This window comes from Trichechus manatus, unplaced genomic scaffold, assembly GCF_000243295.1.
Source record: "Trichechus manatus latirostris isolate Lorelei unplaced genomic scaffold, TriManLat1.0 scaffold00157, whole genome shotgun sequence".
NCBI classification, from domain to species: Eukaryota; Metazoa; Chordata; class Mammalia; order Sirenia; family Trichechidae; genus Trichechus; species Trichechus manatus.
Genome location: NW_004444093.1, coordinates 3,324,329 through 3,345,942, shown reverse-complemented (window position 1 = coordinate 3,345,942; position 21,614 = coordinate 3,324,329). Strand labels below are relative to the sequence as shown.

General features: G+C 39.5%; 1 protein-coding gene across 1 annotated transcript in view; it reads left to right on the top strand.

Moving 5' to 3' along the window:
- Positions 1-21,614, top strand: part of LOC101347204 (sodium/glucose cotransporter 1-like) — a 128,501-nt gene that overhangs the window by 49,014 nt on the left and 57,873 nt on the right. Inside the window, exons 5-9 of the mRNA XM_004386212.3 lie at positions 1,680-1,784; positions 3,599-3,704; positions 6,247-6,327; positions 9,326-9,546; positions 20,845-20,980. Of these exons, the coding sequence (XP_004386269.1) occupies positions 1,680-1,784; positions 3,599-3,704; positions 6,247-6,327; positions 9,326-9,546; positions 20,845-20,980 (649 nt within the window). The remainder of the gene's footprint in view (positions 1-1,679; positions 1,785-3,598; positions 3,705-6,246; positions 6,328-9,325; positions 9,547-20,844; positions 20,981-21,614) is intronic.

Sequence of the window (21,614 nt, the reverse complement as noted above, 5' to 3'; positions counted from 1 at the left end):
CCGAGGTTCACTGTTCAGCCGGGGAGAGGACAGCCCCATAAAACCAAATGGAACTAATGAGGCAAAGCAGTCCCGGGACAAGATCCAGAAGGCAGAAGGGGACAGGAAAGCTTGTGATAGGGAACCCCAGGTTGAGTAAGGATATTGTTGATGTGTTGTGAGTTTGTTCACCATTGTCATAGGGCAACACGTGTACTAACTGTTACAGAAACTATTTTGTTCGGTAAGCCTTCATCTAAAGTGAGAATAGCAGCACAACTGGAAGAGCGTAGTCGATGTCACTGAATTGTGCATGTAGAAATTTTTGAAATGGTGTATCTTGGTCTATGTGTATTTTCACCAAAAAAAAAAGGTTGAGAAGGGAGAGGGTTGACATGTTGTGGGGTTGTTAACCAATGTCATAAAACAATATGTGTACTACTGTTTTATGAGGAACTATTTGTTCCGTAAGCCTTCACCTGAAGTACAATAAAAAATATTTAAAAAAAGGTTCATAGCAACACTATTCCTAATAGCCAAAAGATGGAAACAACCTAAGTGTCCATTAACTGACGAATGGATTTTAAAAAAAGATGATATATTAGTATAATGGAATATTATTTGGCCATAAAAAGGAATAAAGTACTGATAAATGCTACAACATGGATGAACCTTGAAAACATTATGCTAAATGAAAGAGCCAGGCACAGTAGGGTCACATTGTATGACTCCATTTATATGAAATATCCAGAATAGCTACCCTATAGAGACAGATTCCTGATTGCCAGGGGCTGAGGAAGGGGGAGTGGCTGCTTAATGGACATGGGGTTTCTTTTTGTTGTGATGAAAATGTTCTGGAACTAGATAGTGATGAAGGTCTACATGGCAGTATATGATTAAGAACCAAATGAAAAGTGAAGACGGTAAAAGTTATAGATGTTTAGAAAATGGCATATGGTCCCTACGGAGCCCCCAGGTAAGTCTTCATGGAGCAGATGTTGTTCAAGTAAGAACTTAAAGTTAGAAAAGTCTTAGGTAGGTGGGCAAGAGCACATGAGGATATTCAGGACAGAAGGCAGGACACTATCCATTTAGTAACTATTCATTCACCTACTATGGGCTAGGCACTGTGCTAGGGCCCAGGAACATAGTAAACCAAGAAGTTATGGTCTCTATGCTCCTGGTGCGCACAGCCTGAGGTGATGGCAGTAGAAATGAACAGTAGTGGTTTGAGACACCAGCATGTACAGTAGCAGCATTGGTTCCCAGGACCCTGTTGGAGAGCTGTTGAGTCAAGTTCTGTCTCCCTTGAGCACTTGCTATGTTTGTAGGATGTGGTGAAGTACTTGATTTTGCTCTATGATTATTTCATGAAAGTGATTTGTCATCATTAAACATTTTCAATTAGATTGATTTTCTTCAACAGTCCAAAGATTGCACAAGAAGCTAGATTGCAGGCTTCTTAAAGGCAGTGATATTGCTTCTCCTTTCTTCTCCCATCTTAGTAGATGCCAAATGCAAAGCCAGAGTCTGTGGCCCTGCATCTTGCATTCCTGGGCCTTGTCCACCTTCAGTGGGGCTGTTGATCCCAAAAGCTGCATCTCTGTGACAGTCAGCACTTTGTAAGCCTGGTCATCCCTGTGGGCCTGCCTCTTCTGGTGCTCGCTTTCTGATGGTGACTTCTCTTGTTGCTTGTACAGGTAGTGACAATGCCAGAATATTTGAGGAAGAGGTTTGGTGGCTACCGGATCCAGATCTTCCTCTCTCTTCTAACTTTATTCCTCTATATTTTCAGTAGGATCTCGGTGAGTTATGTAAAAGCCAACCCAAGAAAGATAACAAAAAAAAAAGAAAGAAATCAATAGGTAGGATTATGCTAGATTTATCCCAGCAGTTCACTTCCAGGGCCCCGTAAGTTACTTGTTGGCCTCTGCAATCTAAACCAGAGTAGAAAATAAATAGCTTAAACATACTTTGCAAAAAATAAAAGGCAGAGCATCTTCTTTGCCTCTTGAGGCTAGGTTGCAGGTATCTCTCTTATATTGCCATAGAACCTTGGGTTCACCCTTGTCATAACATTAGGACATGTCACTCCCCAGCTTAAAACAATCCAGGAGTTTCCACCACCTTTACACGAAAACCCAAACTCCTTGTTATATCTTTAAGAGATGTCCTGCTCTAGCTCTTGGCCACCTCTCTGGCTTCATCGCCTCATTCCCTGCCCATGACTCACTAGGCTCTAGCCACACTGGCCTTTCCTGTTGTTTCTCAGATCCATCAAGCTTCTTCATCTCAGCTTTCTATCCTTGCTCTGTCCTTTGTCTTCAGTGTTCTTCCATGTTTGCATGACTGACATCCCATCATTCAGCTTAAATACCACCTTGCTGGAGAGGTCATCAGTCTCTACGTTATTACTCTGTTTTATTTTCTTTGTAATACATACCATCGTGTGAGAGTATTTGTTTGTTTACTTGCTTATTATCTGTCTTCTCAACTTCAGCGTAAACTTTTCGAAACCAAGGGCTTGCCCAGCTTGTTCACTGCATTAGCCCTGTGCTTAAAGCATGTTTAGCGCTCGACAAATGCCCTTTGAATGGACAAATAAGTATCACCTATCACACTGCATCGAAATTGCCTATTTAATGGTCTCTTTCATTAAATGTAAGATCCTTGAGGACAGTGACTGGGGTTTGGTAACACTTGTGTCTTCTGGCCCCTGCCTAGTATCTACTACATGGTTGGCACTCAACATTTGGTGAATAAATGGATGGATGAATGTTGGGAGAATCTCTGCCCATTGTACCATTGGCTATGGAGACCAGAATAGCAAGGAAAGCAAGAGACTAGCCAATTGAATGATGTGCCAAAACCAAATGAAACCCGTTGCTGTTGAGTCAGTTCCAACTCATAGCGACCCTATAAGACAAAGTAGAACTGCCCCATAGGGTTTCCAAGGAGCAGCTGGTGGATTCGAATTGCCAGCCTTTTTGGTTAGCAGCCAAATGCTTAACCACTGCGCCACCAGGGATCCAAATGATATGAAGATCCTTCAAAATCTGTGTCCCTAAGCCACAGGTTAGCACATCTGGCCCACAGGCCAAATCTGGCCCGTGGTCTGCTTTGTACAGCCCTTAAGCTAAGAATGGTTTTTACAGTTTTACTAACAACACACCAACAAAACGATTAGAAAAAACAAAGAAAGAAAGAAAAATATGCAACAGAGATGTCATGTAATCCACAAAGCTTATCATATTTACTTCTGGCCCCTACAGGAAAAGCTTGCTGACCCCTGGTAAGCAAGCCTCTGCCATTTCCCAATGGCAAAACTGCAGGAACAGCCCTCTGAGAACACTCTCAGCTTTGAAGCTCCAGGGAGGAAGAGGCTAAATTGAGTTAATTGTATTAACTCAAGCCCTAATGGTATTGACCTTGGCTGAACTCATGGGGCACAAGCCTCATTGCCCAACAAAACTTGGGTAGCTCTAACATTAGTGATGGGATGGGTATACTGACCTCACAGTGCCTGTTGAAGATGGCTTTTAAGGTCTGTTTCTCTATGGGGATGTTGTTGATGCAGTTGGAAATCAAAGTGCAGCCTGGTGACTTTATATCATTGTAGGTGGATATCTTCTCTGGAGCTGTGTTCATGAAACTCGTTATGGGGTTGGATGTTTACCTGATCATCCTTATCTTGGTGACAGTTTCTGGCATGTACACCATCACAGGTGAGGTTCCCCTGACCACACAGATATGTATATTGACACCAAAGCTCTGCTGTCTTAGTGGAGGCCTACCAGTCGTTGAAGCGACATCTCCAGTGTTTGCATTTTCCCTAAGTCTGTACATCTCATTATTGAGGACTGAGGGGGCTGAACAGTGAAAATAACAGAGGCTGGGACCTAGGTGGTAACCAACCTCTAGAAATTGGGTTGGGCTGGTGATGGTGCATGGGGTGAGGTGGGGCCTATCACTGCAGGCTAACAGGTAAAAAAGGGTGGGAACACAGAACGGGAATGGGGTGGGCACACAACCTTAGACCAGTTGGTCAGGCCAGAAGGTGGTGTTTTTCATGTGGGCAGTTTTGTCCTAGCCCGTCTTTGCCTCAGTTTTGAGAGTAGGAGTTCTCACCGCTCCCTTTTACAGCCACAGTGCAGCTCTTGAAGGTTGGCACATGTCTCTGGCAGTTCATCTAAATGGAAAGAACTAGTATAAACCTCTCACATGCAAAACTCCTCTAGCAGACCTTTCATGATCCCTTCAATTCACAGTCAAAGTGGAGTAAATCAGGTCGGGGAGCAGAATGCACTAGATCAGTGGTTCTCTGGAGTGGGGGTGCTGCCACACAGGGGACATTTGGCAATATCTGGAGACATTTTGGGTTATCACAACTGGGGGTTGCTACTGGCATCTAGTGGGTAGAGGCCAGAGATGCTGCTAAACATTCTACAATGCTCGGGACAGCCCCCTACCACAGAGAATTATCCAGCCCAACATGATAATAATGTTGAGACTGGGAATCCTGCAGTAAATCATTAAAATAAATCAGAGGTCAGCAAACTTTGGCTGTGAAGAGCCAGATAGTAAATATCCTAGTCTTTGCAGGCCAAGTCCTTGCTACAGCGACTCAACTCTGCCACTGAGTGTGAAAACAGCCATAGATAATAGGTAAATGGACGTGGCTGTGTTCTGTTAAAGCTTTATTTTCAGAACAGGTAGTGGGCCATACTCAGCCTACTCCTGAAATACATCTTTATAGTATAAAAACTACTATTAAATAAGGCTAAGTATAACCAGAAGAGAAGTTAGAGAAGGGAGTACAAGGAAGTTTTTCATGAAGGCAGTGCACAGGGTGAATACAGACCTATCCACCAGCTATGATACCAGAACTCAGGATCTCCACAGAAATTCAAAGAGAATGATATAGAGGTACTCTGTTGTACTGTATATAGTGACCATGTTGACTAGGCATAAAAAGGAATTACTCCACCTAAGCAGATGACTAGATATACGAGGCTTAGATGTATTCTGGGTGAGATATCTAATGAATCATGGGAAGGTTGGGATTTCACACAAACTGCCAGGTGGTTGCCTTAATTGGTGATAAAACTGGAGTTTGTGACCCTTGGGTCTGATTACTTGTAGCCTTTGGGCCACATCTGTACATCTGTACTCAGGTGACAAGTGTCCTCATGGAGCTAAAAGGATGAAGCTATTATAATGGGAAAGAATTAATTTTCGTCTAAAAAAAGGAAAGTGGAGAAACAGAATCTCCTGGAAGCCTATTGACAACCTGGAAATATATGGATTCCTGTCAGATGGAGTCTAGAGACTACCCTGGATACAGTTACAGGAAATTTGAGCCCTACTTTCATTGGTGCAAGAATTAGAGGAACTGCTCCCAGAAGAGTCAGGGTGACAGGCTGGCAGTTCTCAAGTCTTTTCAGGGTGGTTCTGTAGATGAGGAGTTAGCCGGCTGGATTCTGACTGAACCCTGAAGGTATATCTAGCACTGAGGGCTGAACGTTTTAGGGAGGTTGATATCTGCTCTGGTAGGAAGACTTTCCTAACATGAAAGCTCTTCCAAAAGGCACCAGCTATGATGGGAGGGGTGGGGCTCTTCCCCTGTGGGACAGAGAGACCCTTGTTTAGGGGTTTTGCATTAATACAAAGTTGAGTGGGTAAGAGTGGAACCTAACAGGCTCCTGCATTACTTCCAAGCTGAGCTTTTGTGATTCAAGATGTTAGTTTTTGCCTAGGAAAACTACCAGACTTGCCTTCATCCAAAAAATGAGAAATAAAGGGAAATTGGGATATAGGCCCAGATGAGGCCCCAGTAAGAGATCACAGAGAATGTTAAAGACAGAAAACAGGGTGTATCAAGGCTGAGTGTAAGATGTTGTAAAACCAGTGACAAGTTGCCATGGAGTGGACTCTGACTCATGGTGACACCATATGTGTCAGGGTAGAATTGTACTCTATAGGGTTTTCAATGGCTGATTTTTCAGAAGTTGATTGCCAGGCCTTTATTCCAAGGCATCTCTGGGTGGACTCAAACCTCCAACCTTTTGGTTAGCAACTGAGTGTGTTGACCTTTCACACCCTCCAGGACCTCCTAAGTTAATTGTGAGACCCACTAAATTTAAGGTACAAAAATGTAGATATCTGGGATTAAAAAAAAAAAAAATATGGAGAAAGGTGGTGCTGAAGTGACTTTCAGCAGAGAGGGTCAGATGCAGCTTTCTTCTCTCTTGCTCTTTGCCCATTCAGGTGGTTTTGCAGCTGTGGTTTATACTGATACCTTACAAACTATTGTTATGCTTTTGGGATCCATCGTGTTAATGGTCTTTGGTAAGTAAAACTTGAGAATCTTGGCAATTTAGGTCAAACTTTTGAATTTGAGAGCTGCCTGGGATGACTTCAGCACCCTCATCTCACAGATGGAGAGAATAAGGCCCTCAGGGCCATGAGCGTCATCTAAGGTCTAACAGCAGATGAGGATGAAACTTCTGCTCACTTCAGAAGAAAGAGGAGTAGAGTAAAAGAAGTGGAAAGATAAACTGGTGCTTTATACAAGTCAGGTGCAAGGGATGCAGCACATTCAGGCCTACCTCTGTGCCTCTGTCCAGACTGTGCCATTCCGCGTAGACCCCCTCACCTTTTGTCCGTTCAGTTAAACTCATCTGTCAAGGTAAGAGCCACCCCCGAAGGTGTGGTTCCCTGATAATTCCATCAATAGATGTTTCTTCTCAACTCCTTTCACTACCACAAAACTTAATATTTTTTTGACACAAACCTTGATTTTTCATTGATTATTTCACGTAAATGAATCATACCACCCAGGTCCAAAACTTCTTAAGAGGCAGAACCATTGTATCCCCCACACTAAGTGCAGTCTGAGGTACGTAGTAGGTGCTTTTAAGTTACAAGAATGAAAATAATAGCTCGTATGAATTGATTGCTTACTGTATGTCACATACCATGTAGATATTTATCTATATTGCCTCATTTAATCATCATAGTCGGCATGAGCTATAACTACTATTGTTATCTCCATTTTACAGATGAAGAAACTGAGTCTCAAGTAACTTGTTTACGAGACACACCAAGAGCAGAACTCAGAACTGAGTCTCTCTAACACCAAAGCCCAAGATGTGAACAGACATATCACAGTGCCTCTAAGGGCAGATAGTTGTTAGATGTTGAGTCGATTCTAGCTCATGGTGATCCCACTTGTTATCAAGTAGAATTGCTCCATAGGATTTTCTTGGCTATAATCTTAATGGAAGCAGATTTCCAGGCCTTTATTTCATGGTACCTCTGGATGAGTTCAGACCACCAACCTTTAGGTTAGCAGTTGAGCACAAGCCATTTGCGCCACCTAGAAACTTCTAAGGGCAGGTAAACATACTTAAAATGGAAGTTTCCTTTTATCACCTTTGAGTGTAACCTTAGCAAGGTTGATGTTACCACTGCTCCAAAGGTGAGATATTGGTCTTGCAGAAATCTAGAAGGAAAAGCTCTTGACTTGGGTAGTGAAAAACTCTTGGAATAATATGTGAGTATAATTGAAGAATTCTGATTCCTTAACAGGACATGCTGTTGAGCCCCACGGAATGAGAACAGGTAGAATCAAACAGAATCCTACAATCCTCAGTCTTACCAGTCAGTAGGGAATAGTACACCATGAAATATACTCATTGCTGTGTTGTGGGACACAAAGTACATGTCAGACATAATTCAAAGAGCTTTTAAATGACCTAGGGATGAACGTGTGAACTGTAAAACACAGCAAGCCATTGTGTTTAATTGAGGATAGTGTTAAATAGAAACATTTTATAAACCTGGCAAGTGCACCCAAAAGGTGAAAAATGACAACCAGATAAAATAAACTTTAGAAGCAGGTGGAATATTCCATTTAATGTTAGCAATTGAGTCTCTAAATAGTTGCATACTCTTTATTGAGAAATTTAATAGAATCTTTTTCTTGGGATATTCATGTTAGTTCTTTTGATAAGTAATGAGACAACTGATTTAGTTTTAAAATATTTATAAAAGCTTGTATATCCAAATAAGGGTTGTGCTTAAAACTATCCCATGGGAGCCCATGCACATAAAGTCATAGGTTTTTATTTATTTATTTATTTATTTTTAGGTATATATACACAAGGTGGAACAAACAAAAGGTTATATGGTGAAATACTTATCTCCCTCAGATTCTTAATTCCACTCCTTAGAACCAATCAGTGCTATCAATTTTGTGTGGATTCCTCCTAGAGATATTCTTTGCATATACAAGCATTTTTTTATATATAGGATTTATATTTTAATAGAATCAAAACATTAGGTTTTACAGCCTGTTTCTTTCCACCACTGGCACTAAATCATAGGTAGATTTCTATGTCAATGAATAGAAATACATTGCATCTTTTTTATTTTTATAATTGTAATAAACTTTTTATTGAAAAGTACAAATAAAAGTATATAGCTAGATGAAGTATCACAAAGTGAACACACTCTTACAAGAAGAAATTATCTTTTGTTCCCCTTCATTTTCCAATCTTTATGCATTTTATTTCTTTTTCTTACCTTTGTGCACTGGTGAGGACCTTTAGTATGGTGTTGAGAAGAAGTGGAAATAGCAGGAGTCCTTGCCTCGTTCCCAATCTTAAAGGGAAAGCTTTGACTATTTCACCATTAAATATAATATTTGCTATAGATATTTTATGGAAACCCTAGTGGCATAGTGGTTAAGAGCTATGGCTGCTAACCAAAAGGTCGGCAGTTCAAATCCACCGGGCGCTCCTTGGAAACCCTATGGGGCTGTTCTACTCTGTTCTCTAGGGTCACTATTGAGTCGGAATCGATTCAACAGCAACAGGTTTTTATAGATATTTTGTAGATACTCTTTGTCAGACTAAGGAAGTTCCCTTCTGTTCCTAGCTTGCTAAATTTGTTTATCATGAATGGACGTTGAGTTTTGTCCCAGGGATAGGGAACATTGGCCAGGCCTGAGTCATATGCCAGAATGGAATGGAAGGGTTAACTAGGTTCACCTAACTTCACAGAATGGGATGCACCTGGAAAGAGAGGTTCTAGTGCCAGAAAGAAGAGGGGTGCCAGGCACAGAACAACCACCAGTGTCCTCTGACTTTTCTTGCTGTTTGTAAAAGATGGTCTTTTCTTGAGCACATAAGGGTGACTATTCGTCACTCCACTGGTCACCATCTTTTATAATTGCACCTTACACATCAGTTACAGTCAGTCAAACTGGGCCTTTGCAGTTTTGGCCGTTCAGGTATGTGTTATTGTGCTCCATAAGGTACTGATCAATATTATGGTCTTTAAGCCTTTAAGGAAGTGGGAGGATACCAGGAGCTACAGGAGAACTACTTGCACGCCATCCCAAGTATTGTCAGTGAAGGAAACTGGACTGCCAAGCCAGAATGTTACACCCCTCGCCCGGATTCTTTCCATATCTTCCGAGATCCCATCAGTGGAGACCTTCCATGGCCTGGGATTGTCTTTGGCCTCTCCATCATCTCCTTGTACTCCTGGTGCACCAATCAGGTATGTGAGGGCGTGATCCTCTGTGTATGCCAGGCGTCACCACAGTCCGTGCAGCTATAGGGGACTGTGCACCTGGCTCTGCTCAGTGGTCAGGTTTCATATCCAATATTTACTTATTTATCATATCCATAATTTTATAGCTTTATATTATAAATTATATTTTTAAAAGGAAATTTCTCCCACAAACCCATCTGACACATCAGCCATTTTCATTTTTTCTTCTTCCCAATCGTTATCTGAAAAAGCATGATTTTTTTTGAAGTGGAAAGTAGTTATTTTTTTATTCTGATTGTTAACAGTGATTTTTTTTTTAAATGTCATTATTTTATTGTGAGGCATACATCAGAAGACTGTATAAAGCACATATGTACATTTTAAAGAATGGCTGTAGCATTGCTCAGGTTAAGAAACAGAACATTGACCTTAAGATAAAAATGACATACCTTCATTACTTGTTTACCTATGTTTTATTAACTGTGCAAGGCATTCAACTCTATGAATCATAAATTATGGATAACATTGCAAAGAATCAGAATTCCAGAACACTTAATTGCATTCATGAGGAAGCTGTAATGGATCAAGAGGCAGTCATTCGAAAAAAATAAGGGTATACTGTGTGGTTTAAAGTCAAGAAAGGTGTGCGTCAGGCTTGCATCTTTTCACCATACTTATTCAATCTGTATGCCGAGCAAATAATCCGAGAAACTGAACTATATGAAGAACAGGGCATCAGGATTGAAGGAAGACTCATTAACAACCTGAGTTATATAGATGACACAGCCTTGCTTGCTGAAAGTGAAGAGAACTTGAAACACTTAATGATGAAGATCAAAGACTACAGCCTTCAGTATGGATTACACCTCAACATAAAGAAAACAAAAATCCTCACAACTGGACCAATAAGCAACGTCATGATAAGCAGAGAAAAGATTGAAGTTGTCAAGGATTTCATTTTACTTGGATCCAAAATCAATGCCCATGGAAGCAGTAGTCAAGAAATCAAAAGACGCACTGCCTTGGGAAAATCTGCTGCAAAAGATCTCTTTAAAGTGTTAAAAAGCAAAGATGTCACCTTGAAGACTAAGGTGTGCCTGACCCAAGCCATGGTGTTTTCAGTTGCCTCATATGCATGAGAAAGCTGGACGATGAATAAGGAAGACAGAAGAAGAATTGACGCCTTTGAATTGTGGTGTTGGTGAAGAATATTGAATATACCATGGGCTGCCAGATGAATGAACAAATCTGTGTTGGAAGAAGTACAACCAGAATGCTCCTTAGAAGCAAGGATGGTGAGATTATGTCTCACATACTTTGGACATGTTATCAGGAGGGATCAGTCCCTGGAGAAGGACATCATGCTTGATAAAGTAGAAGGCGGGAGAGAAAAAGGAAGACCCTCAAGGAGATGAATTGACACAGTGGCTGCAACAATGGGCTCAAACGTAACAATTGTGAGGATGGCGCAGTACCTAGGATCACTATGAGTCGGAGCAGACTCAGCAGCACCTAACAACAACAGCTTTCATTATAAAAAGTCAGAAGTAAAGCTCAAAGATGATATCACCAAAATCCCATCAAGAAATGACGTCTACAGTATTTTTGTGAACAACCTTCCAGACATCTTTCTTTATATATGAACAAATAGGATGTGTGAATTATTTTACAGAAGCAATATTAGGCTATACTTGCTCTCTGTCATTTCTTTCTTTCTTTCTTTTTTTTTACTCAGATATATGTCACAGACATCTTTTCATAGCAGTAAATAAGTGTCACCATTTTCATTTTTAATGGAAGTATGTTCTATTCATTGTGTATATGTACCAAAATGTATGTAACCAGTTCTCAATTGACAGACTTGAGATGGTTTCCAGTGTTCACTGTGCCAACGCTGATGCCATGTATATTCACAGGCACACATCTCTAACACTTGTATGAGTATCTGCTAGGTGCCTTATGTTTTTCAGTTCCTTTTGCAAGTGATACTTTTTATATTATATTTCCTAATTCTTTGTTGTTTATGTATAGAAATGCAAATTTATTTTAGAATATAGATCTTACATGCAGCCATCTCATTAAATCTAGTAGTGTGTGTGTAATTTTTTTAGTTTATTTGTTGTTGTTGTTGAGGGTATACACAGCAAAACATAAAGCCAATTCAACCATTTCTACATGTACAATTCAGTGACCTTGATTACATTCTTCGAGTGGTGCAGCCATTCTCACCCTCCTTTTCTGAGTTGTTCCTCCTCCATTAACATAAACTCACTGTCCTCTGAGGTTCCTATCTAATCTTTCAAGTTGCTATTGTCACTTTGATCCCATATAGATAGTTTTTAAAAGAGCATAATGCTCAAGGCAGACCTTTTTTACTAGTTTAGCTAAATTATTATTTGGTTTTAAGAACACTTCAGGGAGTATTTTTGGTTTAAATTTTAAATATTATCTTACGGAATAGTTTCAGGGGTTCGTCCAGCCTCCATGGCTCCAGAAAGTCTGGAGTCCATGAGAATTTGAAATTCTATTCTGCATTTCCCTGTTTGATCAGGATTCTTCTATAGAATCTTCAGTCAAAATGTTCAGTAATGGTAGCTGGACACCGTCCAGTTCTTCTGGTCTCATGGTAAAGGAGGCAGTTGTTCATGGAGGCAATTTAGCCACACATTCCATAGCTTCCTCCTATTCCTGACTTTCCTTGTGTGTGTAATTTTTTAATGTACACTGTATATCATCTAAGAAAAATGAAAATGTTACTCCTTCCATTCCTGTGCTTCAGCCTTTTGTTTGTTCATCTTGTCTCATTATGCTGACTTGGATGTCAACATATAAAGAAGCAACTCTGGTTGGAGGTTTTAGCACTCCCCTCTCAGAAACAAAGTCCCATGCAGACAAAAATAAGATATTTAGAATATAAGCAATACAAACTAATAGGCTTCATCTAGTAGTTGCACAAAGTTCTCTGTGCCCAGCAAACAGAAAATAAACATTCTTTTCAAGCACATTTACAAATGTTGACCATAATTAGGCTATAAAAGAAGCCTCAATGTATTACTAAGGATGAATATCATACAGACTGTGAGACTGTGTATTCAGACTAATGCCAAAAAGTAGAAAATAATAATAAAAAGGTAACTTTAAAAATTCCTAATAACTGGAAATTAAGTAATATGTTATTAAATAGCCTGTAGTTTGAAAAAAAATTATACTTAGAACTGAATGCCAATGAAAACATGGCATGTTGATGCGTAGGGCATGTTTAAAGCAGTGCTTTAGATAGGCTTTTCAGCAAACATGAAAGATGAACCATGATGACCTAAATATTCAGATCCAGAGGCTAGCTAAAGGGCAACAGAGGCAAAAGGAGACAGAGGGAGAGGCAGAGACTCAAGCAAAGAGGAATACAGTAATGAAAGATAATGGCAGAGATCAGTGAGTCAGAGAATAAAGTAAAGGTGGTTAGTAAAACCAAATGTTGGTTTTTGAAAAGATTAGTAAGGTAAATATCTTGTATGAGTGACCAAGAAAAAAGTGAGATGTACATAAAATACCAAACAAAAGGAGAAATTACATACAACAAAGACCTTTTTAAAAATTATATTTTTAAGTATTATGAATAATTATATGCTAATAAACTTTTAAAACCCAGATGTAATGGATAAATTCCTGTGAAATTATAAAATACCTTTATTGGCAAAAGAAGAAGAAAACTGTCTTAGTTATCTAGTGCTGTAATAACAGAAATACCACAGGTGGATGGCTTTAACAAAGAGAAATTTATTCTCTCACAGTCTAGGAGGCTAGAAGTCCGAAATTCAGGGTGCTAGTTCCAGGGGAAGGCTTTCTCTGCTTGTCATCAATCTTCCCCTGGTCTAGGAACTTCTCAGCGCAGGGACCCCAGGTCCTGGCACTTCTTTCTTGGTAGTAATGAGGTCCCTCTCTTCTCTGCTCTCTTGTCTCTTTTATATCTCAAAAGAGATCGACTCAAGATACAACCTAATCTTATAAATTGAGTCCTGCCTCATTAACATAAATGCCTCTAATCCTGCCTCATTAACATCATAGAGATAGGATTTACAACACATAGAAAATCATATCAGATGACAAATGGTGGACAGTCACACGATACTGGGAATTACAGCCTAGCCAAGTTGACACACATTTTGGGGGGACACAATTCAATCCATAACAAAAACTTGGTTGGACAAATAAGCAATTAAAAAATAGAAATGGTAATCAAAGGCATCTTTTTCCCAGAAGTCCCAAGCCCAGAAAAGTTTGCAAAGAATTTCTACTAAATTTCTAATCTTATACAAGGTATTCTAGAAAATAAAAAAAAAAGATAAAAAACTGCCCATTTTATTTGATGATGCCAGTGTAGTCTTGGTCCCAAAGCTATATAAGGACAATACAAGAAAAGAAACTAATTTGACCTTTTCACTTATGAATATTAATGCAGAACTCCTAGATTAAATATCATCTGAGTACAACAGATAATTTTTAACTGATGCATTGTGATTAAATTGGGTTCAATCCAGGCATGCAAGGAAGATTCAAATAGAAAATGTATTGATGTAATGATTCTTATTAATAAACTAAAGAAGAAAGATCGTATGATTGTCTCAATAAATACAGGAACAGCATTTGACAAAGTTCAATACCTATTTATGATAGAAGTTTCTGCCAAAATAGGAATAGAAGGGAACTTCTTTAACTTAATAAAGATCATATACCAAAAGATTGCTGTAAGAATTTTATGGAATGGAGAAATTTTAGATGCATTTTCTTAGAGTACAGGAATAAGAAAAGAATACCCACCTTGGAAAGTATTATGTTTAACATAATACTAGCAGTCCTGGCAAAGCTAGAAAAAAAGAAAAAGAAGTAATGATTAAAGCAGATAAAATGATCATTGTTTGCTCACAATGATCATGGATCTGGGGGGAAAAAAAACAGTAGAAACAATAGACAAATTACAAAAGCTAATGTGAGCTCCACAGTGTTACCAGGCACAGGATCAACTCATGAAAATCGCGTTTCTCTACACCAGTACTAACCTATTACAAAATATGATGCTATTCACATCTAACCCTGGAAATTAACTGAATCAAGAATATATGATATTACCAGTGACCAGAAAAGGAAATTAAGGAAACAATTCCATTTACAATAGCATCTAAAAGAATAAAATACATAGAAATAAATTTAATAAAGGAAGTGAAAGACTTTTACACTGAAAACTATGAAACATTACTGAAAGAAATTAAAGAAGAGCTAACTAAATGGAAGGATGTTCCATGCTCATGGATCAGAAGACTTAATATTGTTAAAATACCAATATTACCTAAAGCAGTCTATAGATTCAATGCAATCCCCCATCAAAATTCCAACAGCCTTCTTTGTAGAAATGGGAAAGCCAAATCCTCAAGTTTATATGCAACTGCCAGAGGCATCAAATAGCCAAAGCAGTCTTGAAAAAGAAGGAAAAAGAAAGACTCACACTTTGCAATATCAAAAATATTATAAAGCTACAGTAATCAAAACAGTCTGGTACTGGTTTAATGATAGACATATAGACCTGTACATCTATAGTCAATTGATTTTCAACAAGTATGCTAATCCATCCAGTGGGGAAAGAACAGTCTCTAATTAATGGTGCTGGGACAACTGGATTTCCACAAGCAAAAGAATGAACCTCAACCCATACCTCACACAATATACAAAAACTAAAAGTGGATTAAGGACCTAAATGTAGGAATTAAAACTATAAAACTCTTAGAAGAAGACATAGGGATAATGCTTTGGGACCTAGTTTTTAACAATTAGTTTTTAGATAAGATACCAAAAGCATGAGCAACGAAAGACAAAATAGATAAATTGGACTTCATCTAAACTAAAAACTTTTCTTCACCAAAAGATTTTATCAACAAAGCAAAGAGACAACCTACAGAATGGGAGAAAATTTGGGGGAACCATATATCTGATAAGGGTTTAATATACAGAATATGTAAAGAACTCCTATAGCTTAACAACACAAATGCAAACAACCCAGTCAAAAAAATGGTCAAAGGACTTGAAAAGGCATTTAATCAAAGAAGAAATACAAATGACCAACAAGCACATGAAAAGATGTTCAATGTCATTAGTCATTTAAAAAAAATTAGTTGCTGTGGAGTCAATTCTGACTGATGGTGACCCTGTGTGTGCAAGAGAACTGCAATGGCTGTGACCTTTTGGAAGTAGATTGCCAGGCCTTTCTTCTGAGGTGCTTCTAGGTAGATTCAAACTCCTAACCTTTGAGTTAGTAGCTGAGTGCTTAACCACTTGCGCCAGCCAGGGACTCCTGTTATCATTAGAGAAATGCAAATCAAAACCACAATGTGCTATCACTTCACACCCACTAAAATGACTATGATTTTAAAAAACATAATCAGAAAAAGAAATTAAGGAAACAATTCCATTTACAATAGTAGCTAACAGAATAAAATACCTAGAAATAAATTTAACAAAGGAAGTGGGTAGATGAAATGGAAAGAGTAATACTGTGGAGTACTATGAAGAACTTAGAAGCAATAGACTAGATAGATGTACACATAGCAACACAGATGAATCTTTGTTTTAATTATGATACTTTACATAGAAGATAAAGATAAAATATTTTTCTATATTTGTCTTTTCAGTTTTTTCTATAGTCATAACTTTAAAAGTTGCCCCTGAAATGTCCATTTCTGACCATAGATAGACTACATTTCCTGAAACACCTCCCAGTGCAAAACACCTAAAAATTCTGGTTAAAATATACCAAATAACTTTCTATATTCATAGTGAGCTCATAAGAAAGGAAGAAAATCTCTAGAGGCTGAAAACAAAGAGGGAATTGAAATTAAGAGAACTAAGCTGACACTGGAGTCCCTGGGTGGTGCAAACAGTTAACATGCTCGGCTGCTGAACAAAAGGTTGAAGGTTTGAATCCACCTAGAGGCGCCTCAGAAGAAAGACCTGACAATCTACTTCTGAAAAAAATCAGCCATTGAAAACCCTATGGCACACAGTTCTCTGACACATGAGTCCATGAGTCAGAATTGACTTGACAGCAACTGTTTCTTTTTTGGGTTTTGGTTTGTTTGTTTGTTTTTAATCTGACACTGACACTATCAAGGCCCTGATGGCATTTTCAAGCTTGGTTTTCAAAAGACTTAGGTTCTAATGGCCGCACGAGAACAGGAGGAAGGCTTTGATTTCAAGAGTAGTGAAGAGTTAAAACTTAACTTGAGAGGCTATAACCTCAGTGAAAATGTAGACTAGAAAAATCAGCAAAGAGAAACAAACAAAAAAGCACCTCAACCTGGGTTCCAGGTGGAAGAATGAAACCTCTGAGAATTCATAATCGCCTGCCTTCCTTTAGGTCTGGGTATTTTTTTATTTACCTCTGTAGTCAGGAAAACACCATGTAGAGAAATTAACATAAAATCGTCCAAAATTTGTGATATCCTTATCTGGCTGGTGTAATGGCAAATTCTCTCTGGAGTGATGCACTCTCAACCAGGATCTTGCCAGATTCCCATATATAAAGCCCTGCTGAACATGAGCACCTAATCCAAAATTAGAGCTGTCAAACCACCATGAGCAAGAGTCAGCAGAAACAGCAGAATTAGTAGAAGTTTAGGGAAACTTCAGAAAATGGAATTATTAGATATCAAATAGAAAAAAGAGTGTTTAAAGATAAAAGTGGAACGGAAGACAAGAGAAACAAATTTCTGTCTAAAAAGAGCAGTCAACAACATGGGTGACCCTCAAAAACAGTATGCTAAGTGAGAGAAACCAGACACCAAAGGCCACATAGTGTACAATTCCATTTATAAGAAATGTACAAAGTAGGTAAATCCACAGAGACAAAGTAAATTAGTGGTTGCCTAGGACTGGGGGGAGGGGAAAATGGTTAGATTCAGAAGTGATAGTTAAAGGGTATGGGGTTTCCTTTAGGGGTGATGAAAATGTTCTAAAATTGATCATAGTGATATTTACACAACTCTGAATATACTCAAAACCACTGAAGTATACACTTTTAGATGGTGAATTTTATGTTTTATGAAGTATATCTCTATTAAAAATAAAAAGACCAGGTTTGAAAAAATAAACTTCTAGAAATGAAAAATACGGTTTTTGAAATTTAAAACTCAGTGGCTGCTAAAATAGCCTATGAAACACAGCTGAAGAAAAATTAGTAATCTGGAAGAGAAAGCTGGAGAAATTATTCAAAAAGCACAAAAGTGGGAGCGGTGGAAGAGAAACAAAGTAACATGGAAGATAGGATGGGAACGATTACATCTCATTGCTGTTCCAGAAGAAAAAGAGGGAGAGGCAACGTTTGAAGAGAAAGTGGCTGAGAATTTTTACAATGATGAAAGTACAGGAATCATCAAATTCATGAATCACAGTGAATCCCAAGCAGAAATATGTATTTTTTAAATCCACAAAAAGATGCATCCTAATGAAACTTCAGAATATCAAAGACGAGAGGAATTTAAAAGCAGCCTGAAAGAAAAGATTACTTAGAAAAGAAAGACAGTTACGCTGAGAACAGACTTCTCAATAGCAAAGATACCAAAACGTAGTGGAGTAATATTTTCAAAGTACTGAGAGAAAATGTCAGCTTCAAATCGTATTCCTAGCTAAGGTATTATTGAAAACCAAGGGCAAAATAAAGGCATAACCTTCCCTAAAGAAAGACTGAAAGATGTACATAAGGAAAAACGAAGCATTGAAGAGCAAGAAAGAATAGTTGGCAAAAAAAAAAAAAAATTGGTAGACACAGAAGTAAATCTAAAGCATGACTTGAAAACAATAATAATGCTTCACATAGGAAATAAAAAACAAGCTGAAACTAAAATATTGGACAACTGTATGTTGTATAATTGGAGCTACATCTGTTTATATACCTTAAATTATTCAGGAGAAAGATGGGGATATTGCTTTACTTTAGACTTTAAGTTGCACCCATGTTAAAATGTTAAAGGTAATTATTAAAAGCATGTTGTTGCTGTTAGATGCCATCGAGTTGGTTCTCATAGCAACCCTGTTACAACAGAACAAAATACTACCCAGTTCTGTGCCATCCTCACAATTGTTGCTGTGTTTCAGCCCATTGTTGCAGCCACTGTGCCAATCCATCTCATTGAAGGTCTTCCTCGTTTTCATTGACCCTCTACTTTACCAAGCATGATGTCCTTCTCTAAGGACTTGTCCCTCCTTATAACATGTCCAAAGTATGTAAGACAATATCTCCCCGTCCTCCCTGGCTGTACTTCTTCCAAGAAGATTTGTTTGTTCTTCTGGCAGTCCCTTGTATATTCAATATTCTTCACCAACACCATGATTCAAAGGCATCAATTCTTCTTCGGTCTTCCTTAATTCATTGCCCAGCTTTCACATACATATGAGGTGATTGAAAATACCATGGCTTGGGCCAGGCACACCTTAGCCCTCAAAGTGACATCTTTGCTTTTTAACACTTTAAAAGAGGTCTTTTGCAGCAGATTTCCCCAGTGCAATGCATCTTTTGATTTCTTGACAGCTGCTTCCATGGGCATTGATTTTGGATCCAAGTAAAATGAAATCCTTAACAACTTCAGTATTTTCTCCATTTAATCATGATGTTACTTATTGGTCTAGTTGTGAGGATTTTTTTTTTTTTTTTTTTTTTTTATGTTGAGGGGTAATCCATACTGAAGGCTGTAGTCTTTGATCTTCAGTAAGTGCTTCAAGTCCTCTTCACGTTCAGCAAGCAAGGTTGTGTCATCAGTATATCACAGATTGTTAATGAGTCTTCCTCCAATCCTGATGCTGCTTTCTTCATATATAGCCCAGCTTCTCAGATTATTTGCTTAGCATACAGATTGAATAAGTATGGTGAAAGGATACAACCCTGACACACACCTTTCTTGACTTTAAACCATGCAGTATCCCTTTGTTCTGTTCAAACGACTGCCTCTTGATCTATGTACAGGTTCCTCATCAGCACAATGAAGTGTTCTGAATTCCCATTCTTCACAATTAAAAGCATAGAAGTAGAATATGTAACTTTCCTAACACTATAAAGGAAATGGTTTAAGAAAAAATGAATTAAGAAAGAAGGCAAACTGACAAAAGAAGGAAAATTGTTAACCTTCCAGCCAACTGCCTTTTTTAAACAAGAATCATTCCCTTCCCCCATTTTTTAATATTTGACATATCCTAGAGCACTTAAGATTTTCTGTATGGAATGATTTAATGACCTTAGGTCACCCTTTCCTGAAAATAAGAAAGAGTGGCATTTCTGCTCTTCCCCTGATACTTGGTCACCCCATGGGAGATCATCTCATCTGGGAGCAGGACTAGGCAAAGGTCAGGAAGTGCAGTGTATCTGCACACCACTCAGCAGGGTCCCATGAGTGAGCAAGGCCAGCAGCAGCAGAGTGGCCAGCAGACCTCTCGAGGTCCAGTGCCTGCCGCATGGGGGCAGGATCACTTTCCCCCTGTTATTCAAACAATACATAAGGAAAATATAAAGAAGAAAATGAAAATCCTACTTGTAAATCCTGCCAACCCATGATTAACCACTCTTACTGTGTTGGTTCACCCCTTTTGGCTTTTTTCTAGGTATAGAATCACAATATCTATGGTATTTTGTATCCTGTACCTTTTAGTTAGCATCACATTAGGGGCAGTTTTGCACATGATTTAGATGTTCTTCAAGAACATAGTTTTCAGTGCATACACAAGACTGCATTGTTCTGATGCACTGACTTTTCTTTCTGAAGTGCTCCTCCACCTCCCTCCCTGCTGTCCCATTCTGTTTTGTGTCCCTTCTTTCAGCATTTGTACCAGGAAGTGGATCATGACAGGTCTGCTGGGAGAATTTTGCCTGTGAGAGGTTTATACTAGTTTCTTTCCATTTAGATGAACAAAGTTGGTCCCAGTTCTGAGCACTCCCTTGTTTCCAGGAACCACCTTTGCTCTTACCAATGTCACAAGAACCCTTTTCCTTCTGTAGGCAGGGACTGTCTGTGGCCTCCAGGAGGGAATCTCCTCCCTACCAGGAATAGCTTGTCAGGTGGTGGGTGCACAGTGCTGGCAATGAGGCCAAAGGTGCATACTGGCCCTGCCCTCCGGCAGCTGTGCGCTAGGCAGTGTGCTCACAAGGTGCTCACTGGGCACACGCCATCCCTGCACAGGCCCGGGCACCCCAAGGGCACACCCTGCTACTGCCAAATTGGGCAGAGCTGGCCTGAGAAAACCCACTCCCCCACCTTTATCTCCCCACAGGTGATTGTTCAGAGGTGCCTGGCTGGGAAGAGTGTGGCTCACGTGAAGGCTGCCTGCATCCTGTGCGGGTACCTGAAGCTGCTGCCCATGTTCAGCGTAGTGATGCCAGGGATGATCAGCCGCATCTTGTTCCCAGGTAAGTGCTCCATCCTGGTGTGCGCACACCTGCTCAGCCTCACTTGGAGGGATCCTGAGAGCATGGGGGCTTTTAGATCTCCCGGAGGTGCTCCACACTGCTTCCTTGGGGGCTCAGGGCTGGGATGAGTGGTACAGCTCAGCAGAGGTCTGGCAGACTGTGGACCTGGGCAGCCAGAGTGAGTTCCAAGGAGGCCAATTTGGACAGGGCAGAGCAGACCAAGGCATCTTCCCTTGGGACAGCCCAGGACACTGGTATGGAGGCACAGTCCCTAGAAAGGCTGAGCTGCCCTCATGGCAGCACAGACATCGTCATGCTGCGTACGCTGTAGGTCCAGCCCTGTGCCAGGGGTCCAACAGATGAGGCTTGTCAGAGGGAGACTCGATATGACCCCCAGTATGGGCCTGACTCTGAGGCCCGTATTCTTTTTTTTTATTATTATTATTGTACTTTAGATGAAGGTTTACAGAACAAATAGCTTCTCATTAAACAGTTAGTACACATATTATTTTATGACAATGGTTAACAACCCCACAACATGTCGACACTCTCCCTTCTCGACGTTGGGTTCCCTATTACCAGCTTTCCTGTCCCCTCCTGCCTTCTAGTCCTTGTCCCTGGACTGTTGTGCCCC